The sequence below is a fragment of the Coptis chinensis genome, chromosome 6 (genome assembly GCF_015680905.1).
Source record: "Coptis chinensis isolate HL-2020 chromosome 6, ASM1568090v1, whole genome shotgun sequence".
Taxonomy (NCBI): Eukaryota; Viridiplantae; Streptophyta; class Magnoliopsida; order Ranunculales; family Ranunculaceae; genus Coptis; species Coptis chinensis.
In genome coordinates, this window is record NC_141461.1 from 70484109 (window position 1) to 70497144 (window position 13036).

General features: G+C 34.7%; 1 protein-coding gene across 1 annotated transcript; it reads left to right on the forward strand.

The window, feature by feature from the left end:
• Positions 1–240: 240 nt before the first annotated feature.
• CRK (ARP2/3 complex 16 kDa subunit (p16-Arc)) lies at positions 241–10211 on the forward strand. Its single transcript, XM_086566796.1, has 4 exons — positions 241–386; positions 485–557; positions 650–750; positions 9951–10211. Exons 1-4 carry the CDS (start codon positions 295–297, stop codon positions 10084–10086), a joined length of 402 nt encoding a protein of 133 aa, XP_086422922.1. The 5' UTR covers positions 241–294; the 3' UTR covers positions 10087–10211.
• The last annotated feature ends 2825 nt before the right edge of the window (positions 10212–13036 follow it).

Sequence of the window (13036 nt, forward strand, 5' to 3'; positions counted from 1 at the left end):
CCATATACTGTTGGGCCTTCAAATTTGACATGGTGAGCTTATGGATAATGGGAAATTGGGCTGGCCTTGATTGGGTTTACGAGTTGTCTATTAAATAAACAAAACTAGAAGTGAAATTAAATTGCAAATTTGTCCTAAGGGCCCGTTCTCTGACTAGATTTTTCAAAGTCCATCGGGCCTTTGAAATCCGAAGCCCGATAAAAATTTCGAGAGTATATTGAAACACGTTTGATATTTCGCGGTATAGTTTGGTATATATATATATAAGTTAATTGAAGAAATGAGAGGAGAGAGATGGCGGGAGGGCAAGAGGGATTAGACAATATAGAAGCAATTATAATTAGGATTGAACACAAATCTCGTAAAATTGAAAGCTTACTTAAACAGTAAATAAAATTAAAAAAAAAACCTTAAACCACTATTTTTTTTTTTTACTGAAAAACCCTACTTAACATTTTGTTGGTGTTTTTTTGTTTGTTTTAAGGTTAAAACCAGTTGAAGCATTGAAAACAGCACTTGAAGGATCACCACCAAAGACTATAGATGAAAGATGCAAGGTTTGTTTAAACTCTGTCTTTCTTTTATTTATTTATTTGAAGTTTTTGTTGTTTAGAGAATATTGAGGATTGGGGTTTTTTGTTTGAAATAGTCGGCGAATTGGATAGCAGTGCATCGAGCGATGATGGCAATTAAAGATGTGGATGGATTGTTCTCTTCTTTGGATCCTGAGTATTATGACATTCTCATGAAGTGAGTTTTCTTTCACTGAATACTTTACTTTTTACTACATTATCATTTACTGAAATCGCAACGTTTATGTTTATATGGTAACGTATTCGGGGTTTTGAGTGGTCGAGACCGATAATATGTCGGTATTCTTTCCTTTTTGTTGCTACTGTTTAACAGTTTGTTGATGTAAATGATTACTCTAGTTTGGGGAGTTAGAATTGGATGGTGAACATGGAGTTGTTTGAGGGGATATTTGATATAGAGGAGTGGAAATAGAGAACACTTTGTAGGATATTCGAAATAGGAGTTGAATAATAGGCTGACCATCGACTGTATTATTGTTCGTGGAAGCTGTATTGAAGGACATCAATTGATTTAATTAAAATCAACACCTAATATGTGGGTTTCTAGATCTGCTGGAAGAGAAAGAACAAATTTAACATACAATAATCAATATAAACATTCTGGAAAGGCATAAGCACCGTGATGAGCTGAGAATAAGACACCTTAAAACCAGCTATAGTTTTCCAATAATCACGGTAAAATGCACTTGACACTACTTGCCATTTTGTCAAGATCGCGAATGAAAGCACTAAAATCTTAGCTCATTGGTGGCCTGTTCCTGAGATAGGATGAAGTAGGCAGGCACAATAGTGAGCTGTGCAGTTAAATCGGAAATCGGCTGCTACTCAGTCGAAGAGCGAGTAGGTCTACTCAGTCGGGGATTAATCCTAATTACTCAGGCGATTTTTCTGAACACTATATTTCTGTACAAATACCTGTTAAATTACTTAAATATAATTAACAAGTAAAAACATTGATATACCAACATAATAAAGCCAATAAACGACTCTGTGGCCTAATGGATAAGGCCCTGGTCTGTTAAAAAAAAAGGGTTCATTTGAAGCTCTCGAAGACATCTCTAAAAAAAAAATCAATCGGTAAACACTAAACAGACAACTTTGAGTGGACTGTTAAAAAATAAAATAAAATAAATAACAAAGGAGAGGAGAAGAAGTGAAGATTGAAGAACTGAAGAAGAGAGTGGAGAGAGAAGTGAATGCTTGAGAAGAAATGAAGAACATAACATAAAAAGGAGAAGAACAGAAGGACATAAAGAGGAGGAGAATGAGTGAGTGAAGATTGAAGAACTGAAGAAGAGAAGACCTGAAAAACAGAAGGAGGAGAAGAAGAAGTGAGCAAAGATTAAAGAACAGAAGAAGAAGAAGAAGAATTAAGAAGAAAAAAAAAAAAAAAGTGGAGAAGAAGTGAAGAGCATACCTGGAGTGGAGAAGACCTGGAGGCAAAGCCCTAAATTGTTTTTGGTGTTAACTGTTTAGTCGCGGGCCAAAAAATAAGCTTTCCTTTTATGTGAAAAAAAAGGCCCTATTCCACACGACTAACTAGCCTGAGCCTAATCACTTATTGGCCGATTTTTTGATGATTTTTTTACCCCAATCACTCATGGGGAGTAATACGTAGCACTGGTCGGCTAGATACCGAGTAGAGAGTACTCGGCGAGTACTCAGCAATTTAATAGCACATGTAGTGAGCACATTGTTTGAATTGTAGGACTGAGAAAAGCCTCGGCAACTTCTTGCATAGTTTGCAAACTGCTATCATGGTCTTTGGGTTTGGGATTTCTTGAACTCAAAGAAGGCAGCTGTTGGTAGGGGTGTGCATAAATCCGATAGACCCGACAAAACCAACCAACCCGAACCGAGTCATATAGGGTCGGTTATCCATTAGCATTGGATTGGATCGGTTTGATAATATGTAAAACCGACATAGTCGGTTCGGTGGTCGGTTAGTATTTTGCAAAACCTGAAAATAACTGACCCAACTCACCATTGCTGGATATATAGAGTAATATCATAAAGATAGCTGTTGACTTGTTGGTTTCTTTCTAAATTCAATTTAGTATTATTAAATCATAAAAGACAAGTTGGTTATTTGTTTCTAAAATCAATTCAGTATTATTAATTGTTTCCCATGCTTTCCTTTTTATGTTTCCAAAACCGATTAGTGCACATGGGAAAACCAAGTAAGGTAATAGACTAGTGGGAACCAGTACTAATATTAGGGCATAGCCGCCACACCCCCTCCGCTCCCAGAGCCAGTCCTCTATTTAATTTCTCCTTCATTCTTTCCCACCACCACTCCTCTATTCCACCACCGTACCAGTCATCCCCATTAACAAAGATACTTGGGCGGGTTATCTCTTCTAGTATCTTTATACTATCAAAGAATATATGATTTCTTTGTATTTTATTTGATTTAATATATGACCATTTTTTTATTTTTTGAGTTTGGATACTGTAATGGATCTGCCTTCATCTTCTTAGTTTTTCTGTTCAAACTGAAAAACTGATCCAATATTTCGGTTTGGTCTCGGTTATGTATGTGTACAAACCATGGATGTCAGTTTGGTGGTCGGTTTGGCCTTGAAACCAACCCGTGCACACCCCTAGCTGTTGGTGTTGAAATGGATTGGGTTTCAATCGAATTCATCGTCATCTCCAATAACTGGATTTTTGTGCCATGTGATTCTGTATGACTATTTATAATAATACAAATTGTATGATCTTGATAATCGTTTTTTTACCCAAAAACTTTGTGGAATTTTTGGGAGTTGACAACTATAATGGTAATTTACCAAGTCAATTAGGTAGGGAAAGGTGGCGGAGTTCGCCTATAAGTTTTCATGGTGGTGATGGTAGTGAAAATAGTTAAGAGGGAACTCACCATTCTTTATCTGGTTGGCTTGGAATCATAAATTGATTGGTAGAGCTTTTGATGCCATCTCTAACAACCTGGCCGGTTGACGACTTCTCATTCAAGTGTTTATATCTGTACCACCTTATGTTTTACCCTTTTCTATTTCTTTTTTCTATTGAAGTTTTTTTTTTCTTTCACTACAAAGTTTTTATCTTTTATTTTTATTTAGTAATCTATTTATGTGTATTATATAGCCTAATATATTACATCATCTTAATGGCATAATTAAATTGCTTAGCAATGGTTAATTTAATTTCATTTGAACTGACCAGATTATGTAGTTAACCCATGGAGCCTGGGTGTAAACCAAGTCCCAAGAGACTTAGCTGGCTCAATTGTTAGCTTGTATTTGGGTATGTGTACCTATACAAAGGGCTAATTGCACCAACATTATGGCATTGTCATGAAGCTAGTTACTTATTTTTTGAGTTCTCAATGCTTTATTGTTTCTTTTTACATAATTTTGGTGCACAAATTTGCTGAAATCGCTGCGTTTTGTAACGCATTCGGGGTTTTGAGTGGTCGAGAGAGGTGTACGTAGCCATTTTTAGGTGTAACTAGTGACCCAAAGATCACTTTTGTTGCTACTTGCTACTGTTTAACATTTTTTGGTTGTTAATTGTTACTCCAGTTTGTGGAGTTAGAATTGGGCGGGGAAAATGTAGGCATAGGGCTGTTCACACAAAACTGAAAACCGACAAACCGAACCGAACTGGCCAGTTTTTTCAGTTTTTACAACTTTTGGTTCGGTTCACAGTTCTTAAATTCCAAAGCCGGTACCATTGAAGAAATATATTAATAACAACCGAACCGAACCGTTTTATTAATATTATATATATTTAAAACTTTATTATTTGTTATTTAGTTGTTGAAGAAATAGCTAATTTATGTGATCCAACTTGAAATGGACTGGTCCACATGGTAAAGCCCAACCACTTAGGTACTAGTCTAGATCTCTCATCAACTCCTTTATATAATAAGAGTTCACCAAGAGTTGTTCTTATTTTAGTGGATGTGGGACTAAGCTCCAAAATACAAAAGGTAAGGCCGATGGTGCTCAAATCCTCCCTACACATTACTTGTATATATATGAAGATCCAAACCAAATATTGTAGGAACTTATGAACACCCAATTTAAAACCCTATGAATGGAGTTGAAACTCATATTATACAATTGACACCCACTTGAACACCCCAATTAGACTCATGACCAATCTAAATCATTGTATATGTTGATCTAACCTAAATTTATACAATTGATACCAATTCAAACACCAATTTAGATCTAATTAAGAACACCCAATTCCGAAAGCCATTAGTTGAGTTAAAACTCTTACAAATGTTGTATTTATTGGAATAAAAGTACACTTTAAACCATTGCATATGTTTATCCAAACCAAATTCACACAATTGATACAAACTTAAACACCAATTTCGACCTAAGAACACTCAATTATAAACTTCATGAGTTGAGTTACATGTTGTACTTTGATTAAAATCATAGAGCCAAATTAGATTTTCACAATTTATACTCACTTGAACACCAATCTAGACCCATGAATACCTTATCTAAACTACTTGAAGTGAGTTGAACTCTAACACATCTCATCTATTTAGTAGATCTAAACCAAAAACATTCAATTGAAATCACATGAATACATTTATTGAGTGGGTAAAGATGTGTTTAGAAAGAAAGTGAAAGTGCTTAAGTTGATGGTGTTAAACCAAAAAAGGAGATATGTGCATCTGTTGTGAGAACTGAGAAATAGCTAGCGGTTAGTCCCACATTGACTAAAAGACAATCATTGTGTTATACAAATTGTATAAAGATGTTAGTTTGGCTAAAGCAGGAGTGGCCTTACTCGAATTTAATGTTGAGGCTTACAAAAAACGGGCCTAAAAGCTAAACAATTGGGCTTATTTTTTTTTTAGGCTTACACATTTTGCGACGAGCCTTAAAGAATTCTGAACTTAATTAGACAAAACATTTGGGCTTTCTGTTTTGGGCTATTACGGTTTTAAAACCAAAACCGAACTGATTTTGCCAGTTCAGTTTAAATCGGTTTTGCCTAAGACCCGGTTTCGGTTTAAATTTTTCTAAACCGATGAGTATGGTTCGGTCTAGAATCATAGTGGGAACCGAACCGAACCGAACCGAACCGTGGACACCTCTATGTAGGCATAGTTGTCAAATTGTATATCGTATCATATATCGTTTTTCATTTTTTGCATATCGTATCGTGTATCGTAAGATATTGGTTTTTTTAATTAATTATAAATATGTATATATGAGTTATTTGAATATATATATATATGCAATAAATTCATACTTTCCAGGAAAGGGTATTAAGGATTGAAGAGTGAAGACTCATGGTTATAGTTTTATATGTGTTTGTGCATGTGTACGTAAGTTTTGTACAAATATAGTCTTATCACACACAATACTAGTGTATGGTACAAAATGTCATCATTTTCATCCACTAGGCCCAAATTAGTATTAAACATAAAGGGATAGGCTAGCTATTGGATGAGTAAGCTAGTTGTTGCTTTATCATATCCTAAAACCTTAGATGACTTTCTAAGGCTTAGAAAGGAGAAGAAAAAACTAAATAAATCTTAAAAACTCATTTTCTTCGGATAATTGTTTTTAACATTTCATGTGTTTGAAATACATCGCTTGATACAGAATGTATCATGTATCGTATCGTACGATATGCTCCTTGTATCGTGCGATACATAAAACTTTCGATACACTAGTGTGATACGTATCAATTTGCTTTCAATATGATACGTATTGTATCGTGTATCGTACGATATTGATAAGTTGATAACTATGCATGTAGTTGTTTGAGAGGATATTTGATATAGAGAAGTGGAAATAGGGAACATTATTTAGGATTTTTTATGTAGGAGTTGACTAGGTTGAACATCTAATGTGTTATTGTTCGTGGAAAGTAGAACATTAAAGAGCACCAGTTGGTGTAACTAAAATCAATACCTAATAACTGGTTTTTAGATCTCCAGAAAGGGAAAGAATAAATTTGACACATAATAATCAATATCAACGTTCTGAAACGGCATAAACACCGTGATTGAGCTGAGAACAAGATACTTTAAAAGCGGTTTTAGTTTGCCAATCATGGCAATAAAATCCCAGCATTGTTTAGGCACACTTGATAGTACTTGCCTTTTTGTGAAGATCATGAATAAAAGCAGCATTGTGGAGGATTAGTGAATTTCAAGGCAAATGCAGATTGCAGAATTGGTGTAAATTGGGAAGAATGTAGTAGATTGAAATGGTTGTGCCGTTCTACAGGTTCCCTATGTACTTCTGTCTCCAGGAGATCAAGCCATCGTAATCTCTCCTCTCTAATCCCTAATCTCTTCCTTTTTATACATATGTTCATCCTAGCCCTCCATTAGCCCCATCATCTCACATTCCATGTGTCCATTCCTTTTTGGGTATGTTTCCTTGGGATACCCATCCAGCAAGGCACCTTACAAGGCCCTTGGGTATAAAATGCTTATGTTTACTACATGACTTTGCTAAAAAATGTTTACTGCAGTTGGATATCCTGTAATAGTAAGTGAAGAACATACCCAAAATTCAAAACATTTGGATAATTAGATGTGTCTAACTTCAAATATTATATAAATACCATTTTAGATATATTTCAGGTCTAAGAGTCTTTTGGATGTTATTTTTCTTTGAAAACCTTACTGTAGTTATTGACTTGTGAATGTTGAACATATCATAGTTTTAGAATATTTCAGTTGTAGAACTCCAAATTTAAAATAAACAATTTGATGGTAAGGTTTTGAAATATCTTTTTCCGTTAGCAAGGGTATGTGTTCTCTCCAACTGTGTCATGTCTGAAAGGGTATGCGTGAGATACGTACACATATTACCCATACTTATGGAATTTTCGACAAACATTGCCATTAAAATTGTTTTATTTTATATTCCTAGTTCTACATTGAAACTTTGCCATGTTGAGCATCCATAAGTCAACTACGACATAAAAAAAATCAGAGCAAAATAACATCAAGGAGACTCTTAAATGTGTCCCAAATGGTACTTAATATTTGAAGTTAGACACGTCTAAACATTCTGAATTTTGAAGGGCAAAATAATATAGGGAAGACACTCATCACATTGAAAATATATTCTTGATGAACTTAAATATTTAATGTTTTACATCCGAGGTTCTACTAAAATTTTGACTTGTTCTTTATTTGTAAGATATCTAACAATAGTAAAATTTTCAAGGTAAACAGATATCAAAATGATCAGAAAATGTAAACTTTAGAAAAATATGGCAGATTTAGTCCTAAGCAATCTGTATAAATAATTTAACTAAGCATGCTGGCATAAAACTATTGATATCATACTACACCACACCATTTTGGACCAAATTGGATCGGATGGGCCCGTTCTTGTTGTTCCCTTTCCCAAATATATGCTACAAGTGTGGTAGTTTTGTACACAATTAGGGACGGGCTTAACAGTAATGGGGCTCATCTGTTCTAGTTTGGCCAAAATGTAGTAGGGTCGTATGATCTCAATAGTTTTATGCGAGCATACTTAGTTAAATTTTTTATTTTGATTCAAAATAGTAGTAAATAACGTCATATGAAACCTCTAGATCAACAAATATATAGCATGAAATTAGTTCCTACCCTGAAAATGAACAAGAAGGAGATCTACAAGTGAATGAAAACTTGCCTTGACCAATAATGGAAAAAGAAATAAAATGCATCACCAAGCTTGAGAGACGTAACAATGGCAGTCACAATCTCTTTCTAGGGTTAGGTGTAAAGACAATTAACTCTTACGCACATAATAAGTTATCTTTTTATTAAAAAAAGTGTTAGTATGGGTGCAATTAGCCCTTGTTTGAGTACACCCAAATACAAGTTAAACCAGAACCCACTAAGTCTGGACACGGGCTAACGCTCCCTTTGTTTTGTATCCTTGGGGTGCAAGGAGACCTATTGCATTATGTTGTCGAGTCTACTTTACTTGTTGGTAGTTGTCAAAGACTAACTCATCAAAGGGGAACCTCCAATTTTACCGTGTACTGTTTTCGTATTTTCATTAATCCTATGAGGGTTACCCAACAATTAGTTTTAGAAACATCTTTTGCGATCTTGTGATGACTATTGTATGGTGGCTTGGCTATCCAAGATCAAGGATAATTGCTTTGTTTCCCTTTATTGTGCTTTACTGTACAGTACTCCAGTAAGCTGCTTTGTCCAACTTTTGTTTTTGGGTTCAATGAGATTCCTCGTTTACTGTTTTTTTTTGTTTGTTTTTAATGTTATATATTTTCTGAAACGTTTGTAGCCTTCTTGGTAAGAAACTAAGAATCTTATAGTTTATGTAGAAGAATGGCTGTAAAGCATTTGGATGGTGGAGTTGCATATTGTCTTATTGTCTTAACCTCAAGGTTTCAGATTCTGAAACTAAAGTCAATGTTTAGGTTGAACTTCATTAAATTCATTATCCACAAAGCGGGGAATGGGATATGATTTTGGATGGTGATGAATGGTCAATTTCTGAAGAAAGATCATCTAATCCAGATTCCGGAATACAATACTTTGGTTGATATCTACTATTGGAAAATATCTTTTGGAGAAAATTTTGCATTTGACTATTTTTCCTGATATAGGAAATGTGTAAACCAAAGAAACTTTTTGGAGAAAAAATTGCATATCATTGCTTTTCCTGATATAGGAGATATGAAAACCAAAGAAACATCTTCACTTAAATGTTAATCATTATTTTTTATTTCACAATTGGGGAACCCGAGGCAACTTTTTTTTTTGAATAATATTGGTTTAGATTTAGGGAAAGAAAGCATTTATTGCTCAATCTAAATCAGTATTAATCTCTAGTTGAGAGATATTTTTTGGGGAAAGCGTAGTATGCAATTGCTTTCATCTACTGCTAATTGTTGCATTCCCCTCCCCCCACTCACACGCAAACTTTTGAATAGGACGGTGCAACTTTTTTTTTATATATATTCTTCTGTTTTAATTGATTCTTGTGATCTGTGGATAGTCAGTATTTTTATTGTTATGTCTCAGTCTATTTGTATGTTAAAGTCTGTATGTAAATATTGTAGCTATCTTACATGTTCAACATATTAAAAAGGAATGCAGACTGCAAATCGCGAATAACTTTGGACTTACCCTTGTCCAAGACAAAGAAGACTGTAATAAACAGCACTCGTGTTTTGCAGCCTGCAATTCTTTCCATTGAAGCAAGATGGGCCTCTATCATTACGATCACTTAATTAAATTATGTATGTATTGTTCATAGAGAGACCTTGCAACTCTATAAAATGAATTTGAATAGATGCAAATACGTTTGGTTACTGGAGATTGCCTTTAACGACGTTATGCTGACATTAGTATGGTATCGTTTTTGTATCTTACAGGTATTTATATAGAGGTTTGGCCACTGGAGACCGCCCCACCTGTGAGCAGTGCCTCCGGATTCATGAGAAGTTGACAGAAAAAGCAGGCTTAGGGTGTATCTTGCGTTCCCTTTCTGACACCATCAACACAGTTTGATTTTCGACTATTCTTGTGGATGTACATAAGTAGCAACATGCCCCTTCTGTACTGTGTTAATGTATTTAGAACAATTACAGACTCCTTTTTACTTATAAAAAGTTTTACTGGTACTTTCTGAAAAATGTGATCCACAATGCCCGACCACCCTCAAAATGTCTGTTGTATATACATGCCAAGAAGCATTTATTTTTTCAAGTGAAGCAGTCATGATAGTCTTTTTGAAAGAGAAACTTTTTTCTCTTGTATTCTTCTCTTTTGGGCCTTAGAAATCTTAAAAGTGATTTAGCTCGAGTCCTGACAGGCTAAGACAAACTTTGAAAAATGTGTCTAGGGCCGAGCTTTTGGCCCCCTAAACAAACGTCCTAAAATGGGAGTCATACAAAATTTTTAAACAATGAAATGACCTCTTGCCTATTCAGTAAGGTCTGAAGTTTTGAACTCCGAACCAACTTAGAGATGGTACAACTGTACAAGGCTACATGCTACATAAGAAAAAAAATGTCTCTTATTACTCCTTTGATTAAAAAAACATATAACTGATTTAACAATATTAAAAATAGAAACAAACCCGACAACTTGATTTAATTCGAAGGCAGCGAGAAAACTATTATAAAAACTAATCATAAGATCAGTAAATGATTAGGTATGACTAAGCTAAGAAATTATAAAATCCAACAAATGGTCATGTGCTTGCTCTGTCAATTTCACTTAATTATACCCATTCCATAACCCAAGAAAGAAAAGTTTATTATATCTTTTTCGGTAAAAAAAAATAATTAGCGTACTAAACTAATCAGAGAAATGTGCACTCCTAGAACCTCCAAAGCTATACCCAAAATTGTCCTTCACATTACCTCTGACATTCGATACACAAACCATGGTCAAAAGCGTCAAGAGAAAATAAAAAGACCGAAAACGCTTGTATCCGTACACCACACGTGCAATCAAATTTGGTTTAACTGAAACTATAACTCATTCTTAACTGTCTAAACCAACGATTCCCTAAACGGCTAAACCTCAAGTCCACATGATTACCAGCTAACAAAATCACATGGGGCCAGACAGATAGGTCCCACTAACACCACAACCTTCGAGGTGAAATCTAGATTTCTTATTTAACACGCCACGTGCAACCACGTCAACATTGGAAACCCACGTGAGGACAAAAAGTCATCTTTTGATCAACGGCTGAGAATGAAGATGAGATTGTTCTAACAGTTAGAAATGAGTCGTACATATGTTCTGATATGTTTTCGACCAATACAGCGAAAGAGAATAAAAAGGGATAATAAAATGGCAATGATTTTTGTTATGAGATTTTGACTAGATCTTTGCTGAAGTTTGACCGCATGTGCACGTGTGCGTTGATATGGACACACGTGCTCTTAGCTGTCTATGATTGGTTTTTTTATTCTAACCCGTAGGATTCACATGTGTGGAAATGATAGGATGCGCAAGTGGGGACGTAAGGAAGTTACAAAATTGACCTTAGAGAGAATGAATTTTCATCATTGGAGATGATGATGATGATAATAATGAGATAAAACATAGACAGGACCATTAGACCATGTGGGTCATCTTTCATCAGTTCATCAGATGAAACTTATAATTGTGTCTTGGGACAAAATGGGTCTGGATCAATTCGGAGCCAGCTATTAACAATGGCAAGTGATAAGGAGAGATCAATCTCTCTTCCAAATGGAGCGCACTTTAGTAAGGGTCGTGAGATAGAGTGTACACATCTCAAAAATGCTGAGTCAGCAAAGACAGGAAAATAAAACACAAAAAAAAAATATTTCAACAAAAGATTCGGTCATTTTCTTCTCTCTTTTTTCACTGTCTTACAGTTTTATTCCACTCTTCTCTCTATATTTCATTTTTCATTTGAAAAATACACCCACTTTCCTCCATATTTCTTGTTACATATATACCATAATAAAATGTTTAATTAACTCCACCTTACTAATTACTTTTGAAATTTGCACTTGTCAAGTTCTTTCAGTGTGAAGCTTTTAAGAATGCTTCAACTATCCGTCCAACGTTAAGAAGTGCAAGAAATTAAATAGATAGAAATAAATAAGCAATCCCCCAGTTTTTTGCAAACTCCCCTTTAATTTATGTTTTAGGTCTTGATTGCTAGATGAATAAGAACCAATTCAGCATTAGATTTTTACTAAAGAAAATGTTAAAAGAAAGAATGAGAAAGAAGACGAGGGTATTCAAAGTTTATTTTGCTTTTTGTCTTGTCTATGGCCCACGAAACAGTTGCCAACTTAGTGAGACATGCTCTTTTAGGGATATGGTAGTTTCCTATCTAACGACTATTTGGCTAGATCTCTCCATAGTGGAGAGATCAATCTCTCTTTATCAGGACTCATTAACAATTGACAAATCATACAACTGACATCGCGCTCCAGGTTTTCGGTTCCTTGAGAACTAATTGATACTTATAGCTATTTTCGTCACATATAATGTAATTGTCTCCTATCAATAAAAGTGTATATACTATATAGCCACTTTAACTTTTTTTTTTTTTTGGTGAAGTTGACACTTTAACATCTACTTATATGATTAATACGTTACGTTGGCATTTTTATCCATTTAGTATGGATTCTGTAGTAGCCATATTGTGACATCACATATAAAAGACCTAAAATATAATACTTGAATGAGATGGGAACACACGAACTTAATTCAAAATGATAAAGAGAGACAAGAGGGTAACTTTGGACTATGAGATGGAAAAGAATGATCAAGAGCTAGGAGAAGACTTAGAGAAGAGTATAAAGTCTATAAAAAAAATAGGATTGAAAAGAGAGAGAAGAAGAAATTAAAGAGGAGGAAAAGAGAGAGAAGAAGAAATTAAAGAGGAGGCTACTCCAGAAACAAGAAAATAAGGAATAGAGAGGAGAGAAAATAAGAACTACGAAACGACTTGATCCCCCGA